Genomic DNA, 23959 nt, shown 5'->3' with positions numbered 1-23959 from the left:
CTACGGGGAGATCCACAAAAGGCGGTCCAGCGAAGGTCCAGAGGGCGAAGTCCAGCGATGCACAGCTGTAGTCCAAAGACGGTCTGAAGAAGCGAGGTCCAGCGGCGATTCAAGATCCGGCAGCAACCCAAGGAAACCTGCAACAGAAAGAGAAAAGGGGAATTAGGGTAGTCACCATAAAGGTCAAAGATCTGCACAATCATATTCTTTCTCGGTGTTCAGATTAAAACCGAGTGGCGACCATAATAGTAATACCTGCATAGTACATAAATTTCATAGTGGTTGATGACCATTATTATCTATCAGTCCGGTCACAGTAAAAAATCTCGTGAACCCGATAATGTTTGAACGTTTTGAACGACTGAGGTGTCATCGCAGGCATGTCGCGATGCCGTATCGCGACGCTTTACGATCACCCGGTATGCAACAACCGGATCGCCACGCGAAATATATGGATGGCGAATAAAAGTAGATTGCCGCGGCAGCCGGGCTACGACGGACAGCAGCATTTTTATAGTTCATATATGCCCGCGCGTGATTCCGCGTTCCGAGTTGTATCGATACCGCCGAACTGTGTTAAAAGTTATGCTAGTGAAAATGAATAATCCGAAGTATCATCTTCATTTTGAATGTTAGGACTTTATTCGCGAACTGGAAGAAAGATAGATTGATACAAGTATTGTTGGATTATTAACGATCAAAGGCGAATAACGAAGTCCGTTTGATAAACAGGAAATGAAAAATCAGTTATAAATCTCGTTTATATCCGCAATCATCAACTTCTTGCAATTAGATTTTAGACTTATCATTTAATTTTGACTGCCATATAGTATGACTACGAGTAGGAGAACAAATCCTTGATATCCACTAAATAAATTTCATCGTTTCGACGCATTAGCCGCGAGGTCAACAAGTTTCGAACAGGACACTAAAAAGAACCTGACTGATTCTGTCTGGAGTAAAAGATGTTAACTTCGTAAAGATTTCCTGCAAAGAAAAACTGATAAAAGGTGCGGCGATGTTCTGTAGAAGTTACAGAAAGGAACGCACCTCGCGAACGTGTAAAGTCGAAGCTAATTAAATGGTATATTAAATAAAATAACAAGAAAATTAGAGTATCAGTGAGGAAACTATTAAAATACACTACCATTGTTACTACTATGTACATATGCATTAGAATTATTTAAATAAAATAAAATCAAAGTACCTTCTTTAAGACGATGAATGAAGTTCCAGATAAAGATAAATTTATCAATTTAGATAGCAATTCTTTATTGCGCACGTATATCCGTATATAGATATTATGTTTTACATTCTTTATACACCGACTGGAATAATAGTTCTTAAACTTCTGTGGTAGTTACATCAAATATAACACCCAATAGCATACAGAGTCACATGTCATAGATGATACGATCGTGTATATACCGGTGATCGAATACGCTCCCTTCGTTCGTGTCGAATAACCCGGATCAGTACTTATCGCGTCGAGAGCGTGTGGAAGATATCGCGGGAACTCGCAATTACCCTAATTACACGAAACGAAGCGGTCGCAGCGTCGATGACGCGGCGTCTGCGCGAGTTCATCACGAGAGAGCAGAGGGCGAAAGGGAGGAAGGGAGGAAGGGACGAAGAGAGAGAGAGAGAGTGGGAGGGGGAGGGAGAAAGAGGTAGGGAGAGGATCGCCGAGAAAACGAGCAGCCGGATGGGCGCGCGGCCGGAGGAAGGATCTTAATTTCATAAGGATCCGTTCCCGAAGGAGATCGATTTTCCTGACCCTCGGGTACGTTAATAACCTCGGGTTGCGCGCACCCGGTCGCTTATCCCGCCCGAGGGGGCGACGGGGGGAGGAAGGGCCGCGATCGCGATAAATAATTTCGTTCGTTATCGTACCGGCCCGGCTTCTATAATTTTCATGCGCCGGATATACAGGGTGTCCTGTCGACAAATATTTTTCCCCGTCCCCCCTCCTGCGAATTCTTAGGATAGATTTCCGGTAAAATGGAAATAGAAACCGTTCGATCAAGCGTGATTCGATCGCAAAGACATTTAATACAGTCGCTCTGAAAATTGGGGGTATTGACAATAATTATCAGATTTAAAAGTCGTTCGTTAGTATATGTATCTTTTTTCCACAAATTTGTTACATAAAAAGTTGCTGTATCTTAAAATTATATATCGACATCCGTGTACCTAAAATATAGCGATTTTCCGTTAATTTTTCTCACGCATGCAAGACGCTCGCCGGCGCAGCTCGCATTTTCGAAAAGTTTCGGCGGCCGTGCGAAGCGATGAAATATTCGACAAGCTGGCATCGAGTTATACCGGCTAAATTCATCGCCGGTTATTTAACCTTTTTTTCCGCCGATACGAGCCACGATCGATTTGAAGCCCGATTAAGGGGAACCGGGCGTTGCGCGCAATGCAATGACAGGAGAGGACGAGTGGAATTGCGTTAAAGTGATTACCCGCTTTCGCGTTTCGCTTTGGACATTAATATTGTAATAAAAAATAAACGTCCGGTGCAAATGTATCGACTTATCCGAGTGTCCTGAATATCGACGTCGAGAAACGCCGCGAGAGTATGAGTCTTTCATTCCGAAGTTGATTTATAGAAGTTATTTAATTATAAAACGATCCAGCGTGATAGTTCTCATTCACACGCGGAGCTTAATACGCTAAATGTTCCCCTTGAACGCTCATACTTCTTTTGCAATGATTTAAAATATTAATGTAAGAGAGAGAGAGAGAGAGAGAGTTTAACTTGGGTCTTTTTAAATATTGTAAAACTTGAATATTTTTGATGCTTGATGCGACTGAAGGCTTGCCAACGGCCGATCAAATTTCCGCCAAGGAAATCTGACTCCGACCTCATCAAGGAATTCTTAGCTTTAAAGAGAAGAGGCAACCTACCGATACACCCTATATACGTCTGCAGCGTACCAAGATCTACTCTGACCGAAGCACGGAGTGCTTGCGCGCGCGCGAGTGTGCGCTTGAGCGGCGTATTTGGGTTCGAGGCACGTGTGTATATACATTTACGTACGTGTGTATGCATATGTATGGCTGCGTGTGTGGCGCACGACACGCGAAACGGATGATCGAGCACCACTGACGCCCGAGCCACACACGGGGTTGGTTTGGGAGCTCGCGAATGGCTATGGCGTGCCGAGGGATGATTAATGCACGCCACCACCATCGCCCCACAGCACGCCGTCGCTCTCTGTACACTCGCGTTCCCGTCCGCCACCTCCCCGTGGCATAGGTCGGGCGAGCGTCATCGTTGTTTTGCACGCACAGGTGCGGAAACATTCTCCGGAAACGGCGCGCGACTCATTGTTCGGTGCGAACTTCAAGGACCGCATTTCTCTCTCTCTCTCTCTCTCCGCTGTTTTTTCTCTTTTTCTCTCTAACTCTTCATTTTCCGACCATCACCTCATAGTAATCGGTCCGCGGTTTTTTAACAGCAGTAGTTTTTTCCGCGCTTTTCTTGGCTTACTTGCGAATTCAATTTTAGTGGATTTTTAACGATTTAATTTCTAGCAAAAAGGTTTACAAAGATATCAGTTGTTTCCTCGCAACGCGATTCGATGAAGCTCCATTCATCTTTCGGTTTATGAGTAATACGCGTTAAATTAAAAAAAAAAATACAAAGCGTACTTCTTCGCTGACGTGGAATCGAATTTTATACAGCAACAAGTCGTTTCTATGATTTTTTAAAATACGTATCTCTATTATAATTATTGCGCGAGTGAAAGCGTGTTAAGTGAAAGTTTAAACTCTGTCCGTGTCATCCCAGATGAACGTAACATTAAAGTCATTCTTGCAACGAAAATATCTAGCGAGAATATAAAGCACATTATCCGTCAATTTGTGCCGCAAAGGAAATGATTAATTTGCTAAATCCGATCTCGGATATATCTTCTTCGTTTGCGGTTCACGGCGTGATTGGTGCGAGGTTCAGATCCGAGATGACACGGGTATTAAACTTTCACGAGACGACATTTTTCTCCACGGTGGAAAATAACCATGTGACGCTAATGAATGCAACGGTACCTCATTTAGGAGGTATCCGATAGCTTGACAGGCCGATGTTCGGTTTGCATCCGAAAGCGTGTCGCCAATGTATTTTTCGCGAAAAAGCCGCGCTTTCGAAAATCACCTCGTGAAAGTAATCATTTTACGCGTTTCATGGCATAATGCAACGGTATATATGTATATGTATAAAATGCTTTCAATTAAACGGCCTGATGCGTAAAGCTTCCAGTAGATCCGCGAGAACGAAAAAAAATGCTCCATATTTGTAATATTCTAACACTTCCTTCACGGAAAAAAAAAGATTAGCTATTATAGCAAATCTAGTCGTAAAATATGGATAACTAACATTTTTACAGCGAGAGCTATAATTTAGCAATAGTAGCAAAACTTTAACAAAAGGTTTTGCTACTACTGCTAAATTATCCATATTTTACGACTAGATTTGCTATAGTAGCTAAAAAATCCTTTTTTTCCATGTTTTGAATAAATAAGTCCGGTCTGCGCTCTTACCCAGTTCGTATGGGGAAAAATTGTCCTTTCTTCGATTCCTACATCTCTTAAATATCTTTCACATATCTCACGATTTTCACCGTTGTAAAAATTGACAAATATGTGATTATAGACCTTTTGAATTAACGATAACTATATTGTGAAGTTGTATCTTGCATTTTATGAAGATGTTACTGAAACTAATTTAAGCTAATTATACATATAGACACATATATGCAATATTTAATATATGCATCATTTTTCCGCTCTCGATGGCTTGACTTTTTAAAACTCACTACGCTTTATCTTATATATCCCACTATCTCATCTTCTTACGTTTTTTTTACCATTTATAATAGATTTGTTCTAGCAGCTGCATAAATTTAAATACAATAAACTTAATACACGGATATCCCTAAGTAGAAAAATTACGTTACATTTCAAAGGCTATCGGTATTCCTCCATATTTTTATCAAGAACAAGTGTATTACACATAAACCAAAGAATCCCCGTGTATGAAAATAAACTGAGGGGGCGGAGCATCACGTACACGGTCCTCCAGATCGCAGAGACGCAAAATTACGCGCGACACCTTCGTTACCGTGCGAATCGCGCCATAAAGCTGGCGCGTAATAAAATCACAATTGGCGGCCACGCATGGGGAAGCAGATATATATGTATAATATTGCGGGAGAAAGAGAGACGGAAAAGGAGGAAAAGAAAAGGAGAGGGGATTCTGGCGGCAGATTTATCGCGAAAATCCAGGTTTACCTCCACCCATCGAGCCCGGCAATAAAGAACCGAAAACTATCGTCCGGATATTGGTCCATATCCAAACAGAGGACCGGCTGTGCTGGTCTCGCCACCGGTAGCAGCGGCAGCACCAACCACCATCATCGCAATCGCCATCCCCTTCGCAAACGACGCGAGGACAACATGCGATCTCAAGGAAACAAACACGGTCGCGAAAAGCACGAGGGAAAATAGAAAATGAAGAGAGAGAGAGAGAGAGGGGAAATAGAAAAGAGAACGAAGACAAAGGGATACGTAGTCGGCAGGGAGAGGGGGTGGGGTGGGGTGGGCTTCGCGTCGCTGTAGGTTAAGCCTGATTTGCACGACGTTGATTTTTACCCTAGCGTACATTCTCGACGGCACACCGAAGGTAGATAGAATGCAGATCGAACGATCCTTTCGCGAGGCAGGACTTAACACATATCGGGTTTATTCGCGCGTGTATATACGGGGTGTCTCGTATCTCAGATCTTTAAATCGAAAATACTAAAAACTTTCGCCTGTCTTAAGTTAGTGCTAAAAAAAGTAACATTTTGTGATATCTCCGCGCTAATCCTTTACGATATTTATTCGATTTCTTTTTTTTACAATTAAATCCGACTTTTATTTTGTCATTTGCAACGCGCTTCCCCGGGTAGTTGAGAAATTGAGTAAGGACCAAGGGCAAAACGGTTGATTTCCCAGCACTTGCTCCCTACTCTACGTACAACGTACAGCTTCCGCTATACCAGCCGGCGAATCAGCGTGCCGCTCCCCGGGAAAGAAGTGTCGCGTAATCCGGGCTTTAGGTCGAGAGAGCGAACGGTGTGCACACCGCGCGCATGTAGCGCCCACGCCACACGGTGCATTGTACACCCACACAGCGCTCGACGCGTTGCCTACGTACAGCAGTCCGGTGGGTGTAGGTAACGGGGCTGAACTGAACCCCGCTGCGGAGTCGCGGGGCGCGGGGAGCAGGGGAGCCCGGAGTGGTGGTGAGCCGGTCGGGCGCGGGGGAGGTTGCCGGGCCGGCGGTGGCGGTAACGCGATAAACGGATTAACGGCGAGCTCGAACTCGAGCCCGTAGTTCGGCGGTCGGGTTCGGTCGCGGGGATGGGGTTCGTGCGCCGCACGGAAGGGGCGAAGGGAGAGAGAAAGAGAGAGAGAGCGTGGCGGGGTGAGGACGGCGCGGGAGGGTGGGTAGGGGGCGGTTGGCGGATGTCACGGCATCGCACGTTGCCCGACACCCACGACCCCGACAACCGCCGCCGCCGCTGCCGCCGTCGATCCCGCCACCGCCGCGCTCCGCACTCCCTGGCCTCCTCCTCTGTCCTCCCCCTTTTCTGCCCGTCGCCGACACCGACGCCGCAGCCACCCTCGTGTCGTGTCGGTGTCGTCCCACGCCGCACTGCAGCGCAGCTATCCGCGTCAAAGCTCCGCGCTCGGACGGATTCCCCGTCCGAAGCGCTATATACGTGCGCGCCTATGTACACCTGCACCGCCGCTCATTAGTGCGCGGGGATGCGATAGAATAATAATTTATTATGCCTGGACCGTCCTCGGAGATCGGTCGGTACCGCCGGGAACGATTACGCGACTTTGCGTGACATACGATATAAATCGGGCCAGATCACATTAGACGATTATGATATCGCGTCATTATAACGTCATTAAACATTTATTGTAGTTAATTAATTAATAAGCGCAGAACGAACATGTGCGATCAATTTGAAAAATAAATTATTCTTTGAAATCAATTTTTTCCCTTAGCAAAGACGTTGAAACGTCGATAGCTTTCGACGTTACAAGCGACGGTAAAAATGTATAGCTTCTCATAATTCTTTAGCTTCAATCCTATTAAAAGAATTTTAGTTCCAGCTTAAATTATTAACTGTAAGACATTTAATATCGAATTTCGAAGAAATCGTGGAAAAATCGAGAAATCTCCCACTCAAGTTTTCACTAAAGAGGAACTAACTCTAGAGATTGAGCAATGGAGATTCAATTCAGAATAAAATTCTCCACAAAGACTCCATCCATCATGAATTCCACGTGTTGATCACGTATATGCGTTTATGGGCAAGCTCTCTATATAGTATGCGCCGATGTATACGACTTATATTGCTTGTTCACCGCTTAAAAGTGTCTCTTGCGAGAGTCTATGCTATCTCTGGTCCTCTCTCCATTCAGAGCAAAAGCGGAAGAACTCATATCCCGTCCTAACGCTGCCGTTGATCGCTCAAGAGCTTCATCACAGCCGCCGCGCTCGCGATACTGACGTCCTCCATTTAATCCAGCCCTTCGCCTCCCCCGCAGGTAGTTAGATGTCTATACCCGAGGACATTCTCACGCAGAAAACGTTACGGCGAGAGAGGAGGACTGGCGGAAGGACTCGGAGGAGGTCGGAAGGGGGGCATTCGTGCGGCCACGGGGGGGTGGGGTGGCGCGGCTTTTATGATCGTGCGCCTCGTTTCACGGCGGTTTGATGGTGTCAGGATGAAGCGATGGAGAGCGCGAGGGCCGCGATAATGACGAGAAAGAGGGAGAGGGAACGTTAAGGAGAGACGGTGGAGAATAAAGAGGGAGATCTCTGAGAAGAGAAAGGTAGAGGGGAAACGACGAATCGAGCGGGGAGGAGGGCGACCGAGGCAAAATGGCGTGCGGCACCCCATCCTGTCGGAGAAACGCGAAGCGAGAACACCGTGCCCCGCATTTTATCGCGGCGGCTTCATCTTTATTTATCGCCGATACGACTTTACGGCATACATCCCTCCGTATTCCCCGCGGGATTCCGCGCTACGTGCGCTGGCAAAGGGAGAACGAGAGCCGCGCGAGAAAGAACCGCGCGGCAAAGTAGAGAGGGCGGAAGCAACCGTGAGTTGCGAGAAGAGCGGGACGGGGGAGAGGCGCGACGCTTGACTCCTCGGGAATGCCTCGAGCATTCCAGGATAATTGTCGAAGTTAGCCCCACGGAGCGGTAAGAGGGAAGGAGATTGATTTCTTCCCGGCGAAACGAGACCGAGTCTCGGAATACTGTCGGATGACGTAAACGAGCACGCTGTACTTTCATTAATCTAACGATATCGGGAATGACCTCGTTATAATTTAAGAATGAGATATACCAGTTTATATGCGTAAATTTGCGCTGACGACGACAATTCTATTCGTTGATGATGGACACAATACAACATAACGAGGACATCTCGTTAATTCATTGGAATGGCGAAGGTTATTAGGCCCCGTCAACAATTCTATAATAGTATTACTATATATTTGTAAAAAATATCTCCGCGAGACGCGTGGAACTTATAGCAAAATTTAATATCGGTCCTCTCCGGAGCGAGCTGCTGCTGCGGATGATTCATTACCGCGTAAACGCGCCTCGCATGATCGGGACGCTCGGATTTTCATCAGCGTAATCCCCGCGGCAGCTGTGTGCGTGCGCGAACGCGCGCGTGTGCGTGCGACCTGCTCGTTATCGACGATCGTGCACGAGTAGACTCCTTCGCCTTCGGTGAACGCGGCGGATAGAGAGAGAGACAGAGAGAGAAAGAGCGAGAGAGAGAGAGGGGCAGAGCGAGAGGTAGATCCGGCCGACAATACGGCGGGCACGCGAGGGCCATTAAAGGAGCAAGACCTCCCTCGCAATAAACGCCGCCCGTCACGCCCGCTGGAAACGCGGACGTGCACGCGTGCTCGCGATGTGCACGCACACAGAGGCGGACGGAGGCGCCCGTAACGACGTAATATAGAGCGCTGACGACGCGCGCGCGCGCGCACACACATCGCGTTTTCAGCAGCCGCGCGCGCTGCTGAATACCGCGCGCGTACAAGACTTGGTTCACACCATGCGGGAACGGTCGTCTGGCCCCGGCTATTACGATCCGCTCGTGTATTCCGCGATGCTTGAGCGAGCGGAACCTTTATTGGCGCTCTGAGTATAACCCCGCGAGAGACGCAGAACCAAACGCGAATTTTTCTCGAGACCGTAAACATAATATATCGAGAGAAACTCTATAGGATGCTCCGTATTACAAGAAAGGTGAATAAGAAGCGAGAGCGTGCTAACTTTGTTTGCAGGTAACTATTGATATTATTAGAGTTCGATAGAAAACGGAATGGAAAATGTGAAAAAAATTGACGTTACATACATATGTGTATATATCAATGTTTTACGTAACGTGGAAAAATCTTGTTTCTTTCATCAATTTGCTCCAGAATATTTTAATATCTTTCGTGAAGAATTTAGTACTGCATAAAGGTGATGAAATTACATTTAGAAGAATTGTATATATGTCCTAAATCCTTTGAATCGATGTATTATAAGAATACTTTGATTGGAACACAAACACACCGAGGAATATTTCAAGAAATACTCTTATGTCATTCAATTTCAATCAATGAAAATTCGTACTATTTTAGTATTTTCATCACGCTTAGCCATGCAGTCATTCGGTAATGAACGTAAAAAAACGTAAAAGTGATGTAGTAGACTATTTCAAATGCAACGAGATTCGCGTTCAAATATATTACATTCAACATCTCGAGGCGTGAGCTTAAAATATGCCTGTATAGAAGCTATTAGGAGTTTTCTGTTTAGAAGTGATGCCCGAGGAAGAGGCCATTTGCGATTAGAGTAGACCCGAGAGAGCAGGTGATCAGAAAAAAGCTGCCGAATAGCCGCGTCACGTGCGAGAAAACGCGGCGGTCGTAGGCAAGAAAAATAGCGAGGACGAAAGCAAAAAGGATACCACAGCGCGCGGTTGGAGGGCGAGACGGGCGAAGGGACGGGGTGGCAGAGAACAGGGTGACGGGGGAAAAAAGCAGGGAAAGGGATGTTGACGCACGTGACCCGAGCGGTCGCGTGCGAGCATCCATCTCTCGTTCTCGCTCTCTCGTCGTCGCCCACTTTTTTTCTCCGCTCCGTCCTCCATCCTCCCTCCCGCGGCCCCCTTCCACCGCCTGCGGCACATCCTGCGATGTACGCGCATCCCCGAAGACAAAGACGAGAGCGACGGTAAAAGGGAGGGTGGAAGAGCGGAATAATTTCGCTCTTCCACCGGCGGAAGTGCGAAATTAAATTAATGCTGATATTGCGTCGAAAAATACCAGTTTTCTAGTATTATATATCTGTATCTTAGATGATAAAGAATCGTATCTCCATTATTAGAAATTTAGAGAAAATAAGATTTAAAATTTATTATTTCTATGAAAATTTCCGTTACAACTTTTTCTGAATATTGTATCTTAGAAATTAGTGATAATAAACATAAAACCGTTATACATGTAATTTAAACTCCTGGTATATTGGAAAAAGTATATTAACTCTAATTTTGACAAAAACTGGAGATACGGTTCTTTACCTCTATAAGGTACAGATACAATATATTTATTTCTGACTTCGATTTAAGCATATCTTTCATTTATCTATGGAATGTACATAAGAAAACTTTCTTTGTATCGTAATCTGTGATTATATCGTATGCAGTACCTACATACCTAAGACGAAATTCTTAGATAAATTTTAAACATTTTATCTTATAATAGATAAAATCTAAATTCTATATATCAAATAAATGTCATTTCCTGAAATGTTAAGGGTTTTACAAAATCGGGAACTATTTTAAACACGGACGAGAAACATGCATTTTTTGTAGGCGGTCTCTTTTTCCGGAAAGATCTGCGTCATAAATATGTCGCAATACGGACGGATTTAAGGGACGAAGAGACGCGTCCCGTCGTCCAAGTACCGCCGTACACTCTGAATCTCGTCGAGTCAGCAGCGTTGACGTCGTTCCCCGCGATCGGCTCATCCATATGCATAAGGTCCGGCTTTTATCGAGCCAACAAATAAATGGCGATCCAGCCTCCTCTCTCTCTCTCTCTCTCTCTCTCTCTCTCTCTCTCTTGCCCGATGTCTCAATTTCGCGATATCCGGAGATACGCCGGAGACAAGCCGCGCGATTGGACGGCGAAATGGCGGAAGTCATAGGAAATTAATTCGGCCCGGGCCAAGACCAGGCCGCTATTGATGATTTGCAGCCTGGGCCACTCTCGGCCGGCCCTTAATGACCCTCAAGGCCGTTCCCGGCGAGAATCGAGATTCCTGCCGGTAATTTCGCGGAAGATACTCGACGCTCCGCCGACACGTGGCCCTCGTAATGCGTCTTACCCTCCATTTCTCGCACGATACATGGGCCGAGAGATAATTCTGTTTCGATAGATTATCTCAACATCCGTAATCAATCTCGCGTTCTGAAAGAGTCGACTTAATAATTTTCTATTGTCGCATGAAGATATTTATTAATATTCGATATTTCTCGGGCCGAATATGTTACAGGCACAGTTCGAAATTCGCATTCCGAGGTCGAATGCGAATTTCGAACATAAGACCGTGGAAATGTCGTTCCATTTATTAAAATTTTCGCGTCGGAGCGTCCGCCCGATGTGTCTGGCGCTCGCAAATCCGGAAGCTTTAAGAGCCGGGGTCGTGCATTCCGCCGGTGTCTCGGACTGCGAAATTATTCAGGAGTCTTCCGCGCCGTAGGATTTGAAGGAAAATATTCGGTGCCCGGGACTTCCTGAAATCTCCATGCAAAATCGAGAGAGAGGCGTCCGGGAGACGGCCACGAGGTCCGGCTCTACGATATAATCGCTAATCCCGAGTAATTTCCGCGGCACGGCATCGCGCGCGGCAGGGTCTATTTACGGGTCTCGTTACGCCCACTTATGCCCACGAGGTGTGCCCAAGCGCGCGCGGCAGTTCGACCTTCATCGAATTCTCAAGATAGCGTCAAGTCTTTATTTGACAGGAACAGGCCCAGCGTAGAAGTTACGGAGCGAGAAAATTCATTTATCATTATTTATTCACTTTCCGACGGGATTAACTTCGTGATGAAAAATGAGACAGACGATAGCTGCAGAGTGTCGAGTACTATATACATTTATGGTAATGAAAAGAAAAAGTAGAAAAAATAGCGATTATGAATAATACGTAAATGCTAAACGATCATAGCGGAAAATAATCTCTCGAAAGAAGCTGAAATTCGAGAGAATGTTTAAATTTGTATATAGAACCGGATAGAGAATATCGATGTCACACTTTGTAATTATTTCACTTGGATCTCGTCTTAACACGGGAACGGGTGTCTGGGGGTAATTTTTACACCTCAGTATCGAAAAAATGAAGCTTACAGTAATTTTAATGTGCTTCTTTCAATTTTAAATATTTCTTTAGTTTCTCCTCACTTTTTTCAGAAAATGTTAAGTATCTATTTATATATTATGTGTCTTCAAATCCTAATAAATTATAGAACAATCAAAAATATGCAATATATAATTAATAACAATGACTTTTAATTGGGGTGTAAAAATCACCACAGGTGACCATTTATGCAAAAAGAAATCAGAGCGTATCAAATGAAAATAAAACAGAATAGATTTATATTTTGAAATGACTCAAGAATTATCTCTTGAGTAGAAAACAATTTAATATTTGATCCAAAAAGTTTTTCAAAATTTCCAGCAAACGCTTCATCTATTTAATTTTTGTCACTGTTTTCTATTCTGTCATTGTTTTCCAAGTTAAATATGCCTCCCCCGTATATCCTCGAAATTATAAATTACATTTCCGCCGCAAAACAAAGTTCGAATCTATCGACGAATAAATTCCCGTTACTTACTTATCGTCATTGTCCTTGATATAATTTGCCGAGATTATTTGATTTCCCTTTTCGTAATAATCTAATCAATTTAACTTCGCCAATCAAATTTCCGCGGAGCTGATCTTTTTACGTCAAAGAACGCGTTTCTGTCCCGGAGCTTCACGTGGCAGCCTCTCGCGAGTTACGAGCTCGTAATCAAAAAGATTATCAGAGAACAGCGTCCACGACTGATAAGGAGAAATCGACGTCGATTTAGCCCAAGTATCTCTCCCCGCGCACGGTGATGCGCCCCGCGCGTGCTGCGAGAGTAGCGGTCACCCCGATATCGCACGTACGGGCGATATTAAGCGGCGTATGACACGAGCGTTCGCGCTCGTGCGCGCGTTAGGGAAACGGGGCGTCGATAAGACATGGTCGTCGGCCGGCAGCGGTCGGTCCCCGACAAGCGGGGAGACAGATCGTGCTCGTTGGCCGCCGCCGCGGCCAACGTGATAAGATAAGTTCGCGCGCCTCCCCCGGTATATGTGTGCGGCGCGCTCGCGTGAATAATAATCGAGGTAGCGCGCGCGCGAGAAGTACAAGAGCCACGAACAGCGCGCCGCACACACACGCGCGCGCAACGCCGTGCACGCACGCACGCACACAAAGAGGTACCCGGTAGGTAGGTAGGTACCGGCTCATTGGTCGCGCCGTATAATTAATGGGGACGCAAACCCTGGGTGACGTTTGTATGCAAATGCCCGCATGTACAATCTCTCCCGGTCGGGTCGCTCGCTCGCTCTTCTCCCGACCGCGGCCTATCACCACGGACGTCGGCGAACGTCTCGCTCTATCTAGCACACGCTCGGCTCTATCGCCGCGCCGTCGTTCGCCGCGGGGAAAACGCGGCTCGTGTATACCTACACGGCGCGGGATGGTCCCATGCTTACAACGCGTCCCGGCGCGACGTGGAATCCGTGTTGCGGACGAAATTGCCCCCCCGAATCGCCGCGCGCCTAGTCGATGATGGTTTACGATTCCATTTGCGATGCTTTCCTCGTGAAATGCAAAAAGGAATCCGATGCCGCGCGATCGACCGAGGAAAAATCGAAATCCGAGAACGCGTTTGCCCTCTCTCTCTCTCTCTCCCTATCTTCAACGATATATTCCCGTAACGCGTCTCGATAGCGCGCGGCATTCTCGATATGTAGCGAGGTGCTCACCGGCATGATCCGCAACGTGGATCCGACGGCGTGGCTGATGACGGAATTCTCCCGTAAATCCGTCGGATCCTGACGGACCCGTTCCTGACGATCGACGACGGGAGGAGAGACGGAGGCGAGAGTCGTTACGCAACGTCAAGCGAGCGATCGATCGATCTGGGAAGTCGCGCGCTTCCCAGCGGTATGCTTAATCGAGGAGTTAATTTGCGTAACTATCGCGCCGCTACACACACATAGAGAGGAAGAGATATATATACATATATACATCGGACTGCATTAGGCTGCGCCAGACTGCACTAGACCTTGTAGCGCGTACGCATAGTGATTCAACGATGGCTAAATAGCGCATATTCAGTGTCGATCTCGTTACAAGTGCGAAACACGTTTAACCCCGCTGGCCGTTAACAACGTCTATAGAGAGGCGTATTGTTTCCCGCCGTGTATTAATGGCACCTTTAGTCGTCGCGCTAAGTAGTCGGCACGGCTAGTTGGGATAAAAATAATCGCCCGCCGACGTATGCTCATTGTGTATGCGCCGGGAGCGACTATAGTCGCGCGCGCGCGCGCGCGCTCCGCTAAGCATGCAGTTATGTATCGGGAACACAGAGCCGTCCGCCGCCGAGTATCGGTGATAATTTTGCAATGACTACGCGATTTACGACACGAGTGATAAGGAAGATCTCATTGTCGGTCACGAAAGCGCGTGCACGGATCTAAAACCGAAAAAAGTTTATTCAGATCTCTCATGTGTACTAAATAAAAAAAAAGTGAATTTTACGGCAAAGAGATACGTGACGTGTCCTCGGCGTAGCGCGAAGTCGTTCGAGTTCGAGACGAGTAAAAGCTGCGGCAAAATCAAAATTGAGTTCGACAGATAAACGAGTGACGGGAGACCGCGCGCCGTTTCTTTCGTCTTCTCGTTTCGCCTGGGCGCGGATTCCACGTTGTCGCCACTCGGGGAGAGGCCCCGACTACCGTTACTTACAATTAAACTGGGCATCCGCGCGCGGGCTCCGATCGTTCGTGCCTGACGATCGCAATCGCACGCGTCGTAAACATCCAGGTTACGATTGGTTTCCCTCGGCGCGTCGCGTCGCGCCTCGCCGCGATATCTCCCGGCCGTAAAAGCCGAGACGCGCCGTCGATGCGCGACGCGGGAGCTACCCAGAACGGACGTGCTATGCGTATCCGCAGCGCGAGCGCGCGTAATAACTCGCAATAAATATTGGACGCGTCGGGAACGCGCCGCGCCGCGCCGCGCGACGACGCCCCGCGCATTGGCGCCGCCAGAGATTTCCTCGGGGAGCCGCACGCGCGTCCTTAATCTTTCGGACAAATAAATTAATCAGACGGATTAATTGGACACTGCGTTGTAATAAAACGCGTGAATATACATTTCGTTAAAATAACGAAAATGTAAAGAGAAGATTAATTTCAAATTCGGAGAAGCTGCGATCGAAGTCGATCTATTAAGCAATTCGATCGGATCCCTCTACTATGCAAATTTCTGTGCCACGAAGCGAATAACGGACGACGCCGGTGTGCGCGTTTCGCGAACACCCAGTGGAAAATTATGAAAATGCGCGTCGCGGAACGACCCGGCGGCCGCGGCGACGGCGAATATATACGCGGCCGTGTATCGTGGGAGCCGCGGCCGGCAGTGGCACGAGGACCATTAATGATGCATAGCCCGTTGGCGTTAGCCTGGCAGTCATAATGACCAGGTCGACTGGACGGTTGGCTGCTGCCTGGTCGGTCGGTCGGTCGGTCGGTTGGTCGGATGGTCGGTCGGCTGGCTCGCTGCCTCGGCGTGCTCGTGTCGAAACACGGATGCGTCGTTCAGCGACTATACGAGCCAAGCGCGCATATGTACGTACATACATACGGACTATATATATGTATTTTTTTTCGGCTACCGTTTGTAAATGGCGCTCCCGCCCGTCTCTCCTCTTCTGTCATTATCCTTACTTTCGAGTTCTTCCCTCTCGTTCTCCCCGACGCATCGTGGACCGCTTTACAGCACTGGCGCGCGACCTTATACCATCGTCATGGCTTTTTGCGTTGGCCGCCGTTACCGCCGTCGTCGCCGGAGGCGAACGGAGAGCGGCGCGACGCAAGGATACCGCCGTGTGAGACCGCTGAAATAAATATTCCGGAAGAAGGTGGAAGCACGCGCGTAAAGCCGTGTTTACGAGCTGCCAGATTCGGAGGCTGCTGGCGCTCGCCGTCTTTCGGCGCGCGCCGCGTGTTCTCCGATTTTTCCTCAGCTTTAGGAAAATTGGAAATTTTTAGCTCCGTGCTCCCTTTCGCTTGTGCAAGAGTGTTGGAACGCGCACTCTCTGGTAGCAGTAAATGTGTGCTTTTTTTAGACAAACTTTGTCCCTTTAGTCTTTTGCTTTTAAAAAAAATTAGGGATGTTTGCTGAAGATAGATATTTAATCTTTCATGATAGAGACGGAGTTACACGTGTGCCATCAAAGATACCCGATGTGATATTTTTCGAGATTTCGATATTTCCTTCGTCGAGAACGACGAACGCGGATCGGCTTCTCAAATGCAACGTGGCTGCGACCGAGATGCGAGTGCCGCGACGCCGAGGAGAAGCCATCTACTTAACTCATCTGCCAGCGTTGATCGCGATAACGCTCGCGCGGGATGAGTACATACCGGAGATAAGAATAGATACCGCGCGACGAGGCCGCCGGCGCCGCGAGCGCGTCGTCGCATCGAATCGACTACACGAGCGCGCGGAGAGCTGTGCGCTTTAATTTACGCGGAGCTACGCGTCGGTGAGTTAACTAACAAGACGCGCGGTGAACGGAAGCCGGGCGACGCGCGAGATGGCAAAAGAGTCGATCGAGCGGCGATAGCCTCCTTATCGGCATTGCCTGCCTGTCTGCTGCGCATTCCGCGCATCGCGCGGCACGCTGGAACTCGCGTGGAAATTGCTCGCGCGCGTTGGACGCGGCTGCGCCACGACGCGACACCAGGCCGAGCCGAGTCGAGCCGCGCCGCGCCGCGCCGCAGGCTCTCGCGCTCTCCTTAATGAGGATTGTTCTTTCTCGCATGCCGGATAGCATTTCGACACCGGGCGTCTCGAATTTCTCGTGCGCGCTTCTCGCTCTCTCGTGCGTTTATTCTCCTCTCTGCCCCCCTTTCCTCCCGCTCCCCGAGAACGATCGATGCCGAAGCCATCGAGCAGAGCCTCCTCTATCTCGCTCGCACCTTACCTATCTTCCTCTCTTTCTCTCGTCGGATCCGTATTACCCATTAGAAATGGTAGATCTAGCACATAGCGTATACGGAAAAATATCGGGGGATATCTAGGATATTACGGAAGATAATTGTAGAATTAAAGCCATCGCGGAATTGTTGTCGTAAAATTGCAGATGCGTCGCGCGGCTCTCGACACCGAGTGAATCCTGATCGAAACAGCTAGACGCTCAAAGTGCGTTATCCTATATCTTATCCGTATCTTATCTCGCGTCCGTTTCACATTATACTTTACAGACACTTCGTGCGGCGACCGGAATTTATCGTAAACCCGTATCGACGCGCCGTCACATTTGAACAAGTTTCTCAATAATTATCTGCGTGACAGGCGTAATCTCTCGTTACCAACGTTATCCTTTCTCAATTAAGGAGAATGATCCTCGAAAACTCGCAAGCTTTTATCTTTTGAATTTTTTTCATTATAATTAATTTCTTTCGTTTCAAGATACATTACGGAACGAGCGCGTCCGATGCTAAGCGAGAATTTTCATTAACATTTTAGTTAATAAAACCGAGTGCTTTCTGAAAACGCAGGTGACATCCGTACGCTCTCTCTCGTTACAATTGCTTATTATTTCGCCGAGGGGGTCCCGGATCGCGCGCGACTCGAGCGTGAGGATAAAGAGAGAGAAAGAGAGAGAGAGAGAGAGATATGAGTCAGGGCCGCGTGCGCTTGATATTGACGTCGCGAAAGCGTGGAAAGCGGCGCGGGGCGTACGTGCGAAACGCGACGCGTCCGCATACTCGCACGCGCGCGACGAGGCGGGATTCATTAAAAATACACGCCTGTATTTTCTGCGTCGCGTCCGTCGCCGCCGGCAAACGCGCGCTTCGTCTCGCTCGGCAGCCAGCCGCGCGCGTTTGCCGATTATCGCTTACACACACGCACGCACGCGCCCGCGCGCGCGCGCACACACACACACACACACACACACACACACACACACACACACGACGCGCGACGAGGAAAAAGCGGCGCGGCGAGACGATGATACGCTGCGCGATACATGTATACGTATATGCGCACGTATGATAGACGGGACGGACGTCTACACGGTTCTGGGTCGCGCGTATACAGCCAGCTTTCGATGACACGATAAATGGGGCGGAAAGACAATGTGAATTATTGCGAACGTTCAATTAATTGGATGTGAGAAAAAAAATCTTCCAGATACACAGCGACAAAGACAGTAAGCTTCATTATTGGAGCGGTAGTTGCTAGTCTTAAGTCTGCTTAAATCCGCTTAAAATCGGTAATCAAGAGACGCATCGTCGTGATGTAATTACGTAAAAGACGCCGCCGGTCGAATTCTCACGCATTAAATATAAAGAAACGACGTCACGCACTTGCACGACTTACATTTCCCATTCCCCTATCGTGCCTAGTAAGGGTGGGAAAGGGAGACGGAGAGGAAGTAGAGAGCGCGCGGCACTAATGAGCCTCGTCTCTCGTTGCGGTGCGTAATGTCTTGCCGCCGCCGCCGCGCCGTCGTGAATTCGCTCCGTCACCTCGCAGGTCGTGCACCGCCACCGTCAACGACACGCCCGGGAGCGTGTCGTCGCGTCGCGCCGAGCCGCGCGCAAACACGCGCACGCAACAAACACGCGCACGCGAGGCGACACGCGGCCTTGGCAGTTCCGCCTGGGCGCGTCTCAGCCTAGCCACCGCGGTCGATCTAACCGCGGCGTGGCCCGACTCGACGTGGCTCGGCGTGGCTCGGCGTGACGGCGACGCGGTACGACGCGACGCGCACGCAAAAAGCTTCGGAACGCCTTTCCCTCTTTCTCCGCTCCGGCGCGTCCGCTACCGCCGTCTTCGCTCGCCGTCTCTCCTCCTCCTCTTTCTCTTTCTCCTTTTTCTCCGTCCGCCTCGTCGCCGAAGAGCTCTTGCGGGTCTTCGCCGTGGGACAAAATAGTCTCGCCTTTCTCGGCCGCTTTTGCCCCGCGGCTGCTACTCCTCCGGCGCGGCGTCTCCGTCGTGTTTCCATCCTCCTTCTCCTCATACGTCTCGCCGCCGTCGCTGCTCTCGGGTGTCGGTTCCGCGCTTTCTGAGAGCGAGGAGAGCGGCCGAGCGACCGACCGACCGAGCGACCGACCGACCAGCCAATGAGCCAACCGACCGCCCGGCGTCTGCGAGAATAATGGGCTTGACGTTCCTGAGTGGGTTCCTCGGCGATCCGGATATGTGTATACGCTTACATGTGGCGGTGTGCCCGCACTTCGTAGGTGGTTTATATATATAGGTGGATGGATACGCGCGCACACAACGGGATGAGCGTTTTCTCGCGACGAGCCGCCGGATTTTCTTTCTTTTTATATTAATATCGTATATTTAAGATAATATTATAAATACTGTTTAAAATAGATTAGAGTAGAGTAGATTGGAGCAATTTTTACGTCGATTTTCATTTTTTTAAGCAGAACACTTCCAAGTTTAAATAAAAACGAAAATTGGGCATGAAACACAATTTGCGAAGCGGATAAGTCAATCAATTGATGCCGCGCGGATTAAATCGACAGAGATTTTCTAAAATCGATCTCTTTACGGTGTTCAGCTTATGATTTACAATGTCAGACTCCGACATGAATTCTAATCACTGGCAGAATAAAACGTATTTCTCTTGATTACGACGCGATACGTATGGAAATATATATTTTTTCCAAGAGATTTATATGTTTGCGGATTAGTTCGATATATCTCCCTGAAATTCGTGCAGCCTGGCCTAGGACGTTGACGGCAGGAAATTCTCGATCGGTGAAAATTAACGTTGACGTCATTCGCGCGCGTAGGTGTAACGCATATCCGCAATATTAATATCAGTTAAAATCGAGTAACACGCCGAGCTGCGAGAGAAACTTGCGAGCAAGCGAATGAATTGTCGAGATACATATCGTTGCCGAGATGTCATTCATGGAAAAAAAAACGCTCGAGAAACTTAATCTCAAAATTCATACGTGCCTGCATCGAGAGAGATTAGAGCACGAGGGACGATAAACGCCGGCGCGGCGTTTTCCCCTCCCGAATATACGGTACGAATATACCTTCTGTTCTTCCGACGACACCCGGTAGGTGCGGTCAAGCGAGTTCCAGACGGCACGTTTCGCAGCGGCGAGCCCGGCTCGAGGCGCGGTATGTAAGTATATATATGTCCATCTATCTACCCAGCGGCGTGCGAGCCTTGCCTTGTGTGGGATTCCCACAGTAGGATGGACTCTCCGCGTCATCGCGTGGCCGCCGCGCCGGCCGCCTACGGCGTGTCCCGAAAGTTTTCGTCGTAAATCAAGCCGGTCGCGGTGCGGTGCGGTGCGCGCGCCGAGCTTTGCAGCGCGCTCGCGATCGCCCGCTGCGACTTCGATTCGATCCGGCGAGCTATCATTCGCCGTTACGTAGCTAGGATGAAGGTGAAGGAGGTACGAACGGAAAGATGACAATTAGATAAGATTAACAAAAGATTAACTAGCTGAACGTACCGCACGATTAAATCTTGAGTTAAATTCCGTCGACGTAAGACCTAACGACGAGTTTCCGACGAATTTTCCATCTCGCGGAAGCGCGAAACTTGCGTTATCCATCCACGTTACGTACTTTTGACGCAGCTTCATAGAAACGTTAGTTTAAATTATCAGATTCTAATAATCGACAGCAAATTAACTGTTTTAAACCAACTGCTTTAAAAATCCTTCTAATCTATCCTGCTCTAATCTATTTTAAACAATATATTTATAATAATATCTTAAATATCCGACTTCGTGAGCCTCGCGGAAAGCGCACGATAACTGCAAAACGATGCGTGACAGAGGCGATTCAAGTGACTTTCCGCCGACGAGTACGGAATCCACTCCGCAACGCCACGTCTTCCTCGATGACACCGTCTTCCGACAAGGACGTCGTCCGACCGCTACCTGAAGCGGACGTAGGCGAGATTACTTGGAAAGAAGTTTCCTTCTCTCGCTGGCTGCACCGTGCCGAGAAAGTCGCCGCAATGAGCGCGTACGAATCGCCGGATAAGTACCAGCACGCGCAAGGAGTTGGATCGTCTGTCCCCCTCGTCAGCCTCATCTTTCTCCTCTCGTCCGGCTACTTCTCACGCATCAGAGCGACCTTTCGCGTTCATGGAATCTCGTGCGATTCCATCGACTCTCCTCCCGCGTGCGAACACACCGGGCAGCACGCGAGCAGGCTCGCTCCGGGCGGGAAAAAGGGATGTCGAGGAGGGAAGAAGGGAGAGAAGGAGAGCGCTCGACGAGCAAGAAGAGGCGGCCTCCTTATTCGAAGGCATATACCTAACTAGGAGAGCCCCGAGTACGGGCTACGTATTACGCGGATGCTATTATTCTTGACGCGCGCACGGCGGAGAGCACGATGAAAAATACCTCGCTCCCTCGCTCGGCCGTGACTCCGCGATGCACGGTGGAGCCGTTGCTTATCGATGCCCCGGGTCGATACGAGGCGGCGGAGAGAGCGGCGGTAACAACGTCGCGCGCGCACGGCGAATCGGGTTTTTAAATTAAAAACTCGCTCGCTAATTCCGCCCGTTTCGCGTCCGGCTCCGGCTGAAACTCGCGGCTAGCCGAGCATAGGCGAGAGGGACCCGAGGGAAAAAAACTGACATTTTCCTACGAGAACGCGGAAAACTATCGCGAGATATATCATATTGTGATATACCGATGTAGAGGAAAAAATTCACGCGCACATGTGATTCAGGATGATTCCGTTTGACACGGCGCTGTTTTTCTTTTAATTGTAGATGCGTTAGTTGTATCGATGCGCGAACGCGCCTGATTGGCACTTAAAAGTTTTTGTATAAAAGTTTGCCGCTAAATTATTTCCTTCTCTCAATTCGGAATTCTAAATAAAGACTATATGTATATGAGGAAGATTCCTCTGTCTCGCTTTCAGAATTTTTGCTACGACTATTTTATATATGCTAAACTCTTCTTTTTGTATGCAGCATATATAAATATCTCCTGCATTTTTTAGCGGCAAATATCGAGACTTCTCTTTGTCACGTGTAACATATACACCAGCAAGAGGATCCGTTTATAAAATTATTCTGTTCCATCAAATTAAGAAGTAAGATTCAAAATACAGAAAGCCCGAATGGCGCGAAATCAATGCGGTCAAAGAGGATCCGCACATTTCGCGGCTCCCTATGTACAATATGACGCAAATATAAAAGCATTTAATTAAACGATTTAATTATCCCTTTATTTTTCGAAAGGGCAGGAGAGACCCGATATTTGGCGCGCGGCTTCATTACGTTATACGAAGCACCTGCCATGAACGCGCCGCGTTAATCGTCCTCGCGCGTCGCGACGCGCGCGTTGTCTCTCCCTTCCTCCTCTTACCTACCCTTCGGCGCAATCAAAAAGTACGCGGGTCGAAATAATGACCGTTACATTCGAAACTCCACGATTTTAGCGGGAGCACGCGTCGGAGGGGCGGCTCGACCGAGGCCCGCCGTCACTCTCCTCGCGTGCATGCACGCACGCTCGTTCACTCGCTCGCACATTCGCTCATCCATACCTTCGCGAGCAGCGTACGCGCGGCCTCGCGTTCAGTCTCGTTCGCACGCACGCCTCTCGGCGAGCCAGCCGCGCGCGCGTGTGAGTAACGCGCTTCGTGGCGCGCGTGCCGACGACGACGAGGCCGTCTCGCTCCCTCACGGCTTTCCGTCGCATGCCTCGTCGCCACCCCCGCGCGCGTCTCTCTCGCTACGCTCGGTTCGGTTCCCTCGTGCCCCGTTCCCCACCGGAGCTGCCTGCGTCCCGAGGGCTCATCGCTTCGGCGAGCCGGACGGCGGCACGGTTTGAGCTCCCACCGCCACGCCGCCTCTCCCGTTCTCTCTCCCTCTCCCTCTCTTTGTCCCCCTTTCGTCTACCTACCGACCACGGCCCGTCGCCTCGGCGCTTTTTGCTCCTCTTCCTCCACTTCACCTCCTACTCTTGCGGTCGTTTCGTCGCACACGACGTGCCGCCGTCGCCCGTCGCCGTCGCCGTCACCGTCGCCGCTGACTTTTCGCGCGCGTTTACGAGACGGGGGAGATTAAAGGCCGACGCGCGCGCGGAACCCCGACGATCCTTATCGCGTGCCGCGCAGCGTGATGCGTAGAAGCGCGCGCGACTCTTCTTTTTCATAGCCTGATGGCCGTTACTAACGTGAATCGCACGCGACTTACCATTTACGTTGATACGTAGATCGATATCGGCGATCCGTTAAATGTCAGCGATACATTCCGCGGATAGTCGCTGGGCAAACGGAAAAACGCGGGGATCGCGCTTGAAGCAAAAATTCATTCATCTTTTATTACTACGTAACTTTCGTAAATTATATAAGAGAGAGTTGACACTTTAAATTATTTAATTTTCCAATTCAAAATTTTAAATATCTAGCTGATGTATACTTCTGTCCCTATCTATTTCCGCTACAATTATTTCGATATATATATTAAATTGTATCGTTATGCATATATATGTTGTATTTTTGGCAATTAATGAACAAATATCAAAAGTTTTTTTTTG

General features: G+C 48.8%; 1 protein-coding gene across 1 annotated transcript; it reads right to left on the bottom strand.

Moving 5' to 3' along the window:
* LOC112453095 lies at nt 1–23734 on the bottom strand. Its single transcript, XM_025013646.1, has 3 exons — nt 23671–23734; nt 23324–23452; nt 1–137 (listed from the first exon to the last, which is right to left on the bottom strand). The coding sequence occupies exons 1-3, from the start codon at nt 23732–23734 to the stop codon at nt 1–3; spliced, it is 330 nt and encodes a 109-aa protein (XP_024869414.1).
* Between the last annotated feature and the right edge of the window lie 225 nt (nt 23735–23959).

The sequence above is a fragment of the Temnothorax curvispinosus genome, unplaced genomic scaffold, assembly GCF_003070985.1.
Source record: "Temnothorax curvispinosus isolate PA1 unplaced genomic scaffold, ASM307098v1 QBEX01004027.1, whole genome shotgun sequence".
NCBI classification, from domain to species: Eukaryota; Metazoa; Arthropoda; class Insecta; order Hymenoptera; family Formicidae; genus Temnothorax; species Temnothorax curvispinosus.
The sequence above is the reverse complement of the archived record's forward strand: the minus strand, read 5'-3'. Positions and strand labels throughout refer to the sequence as shown.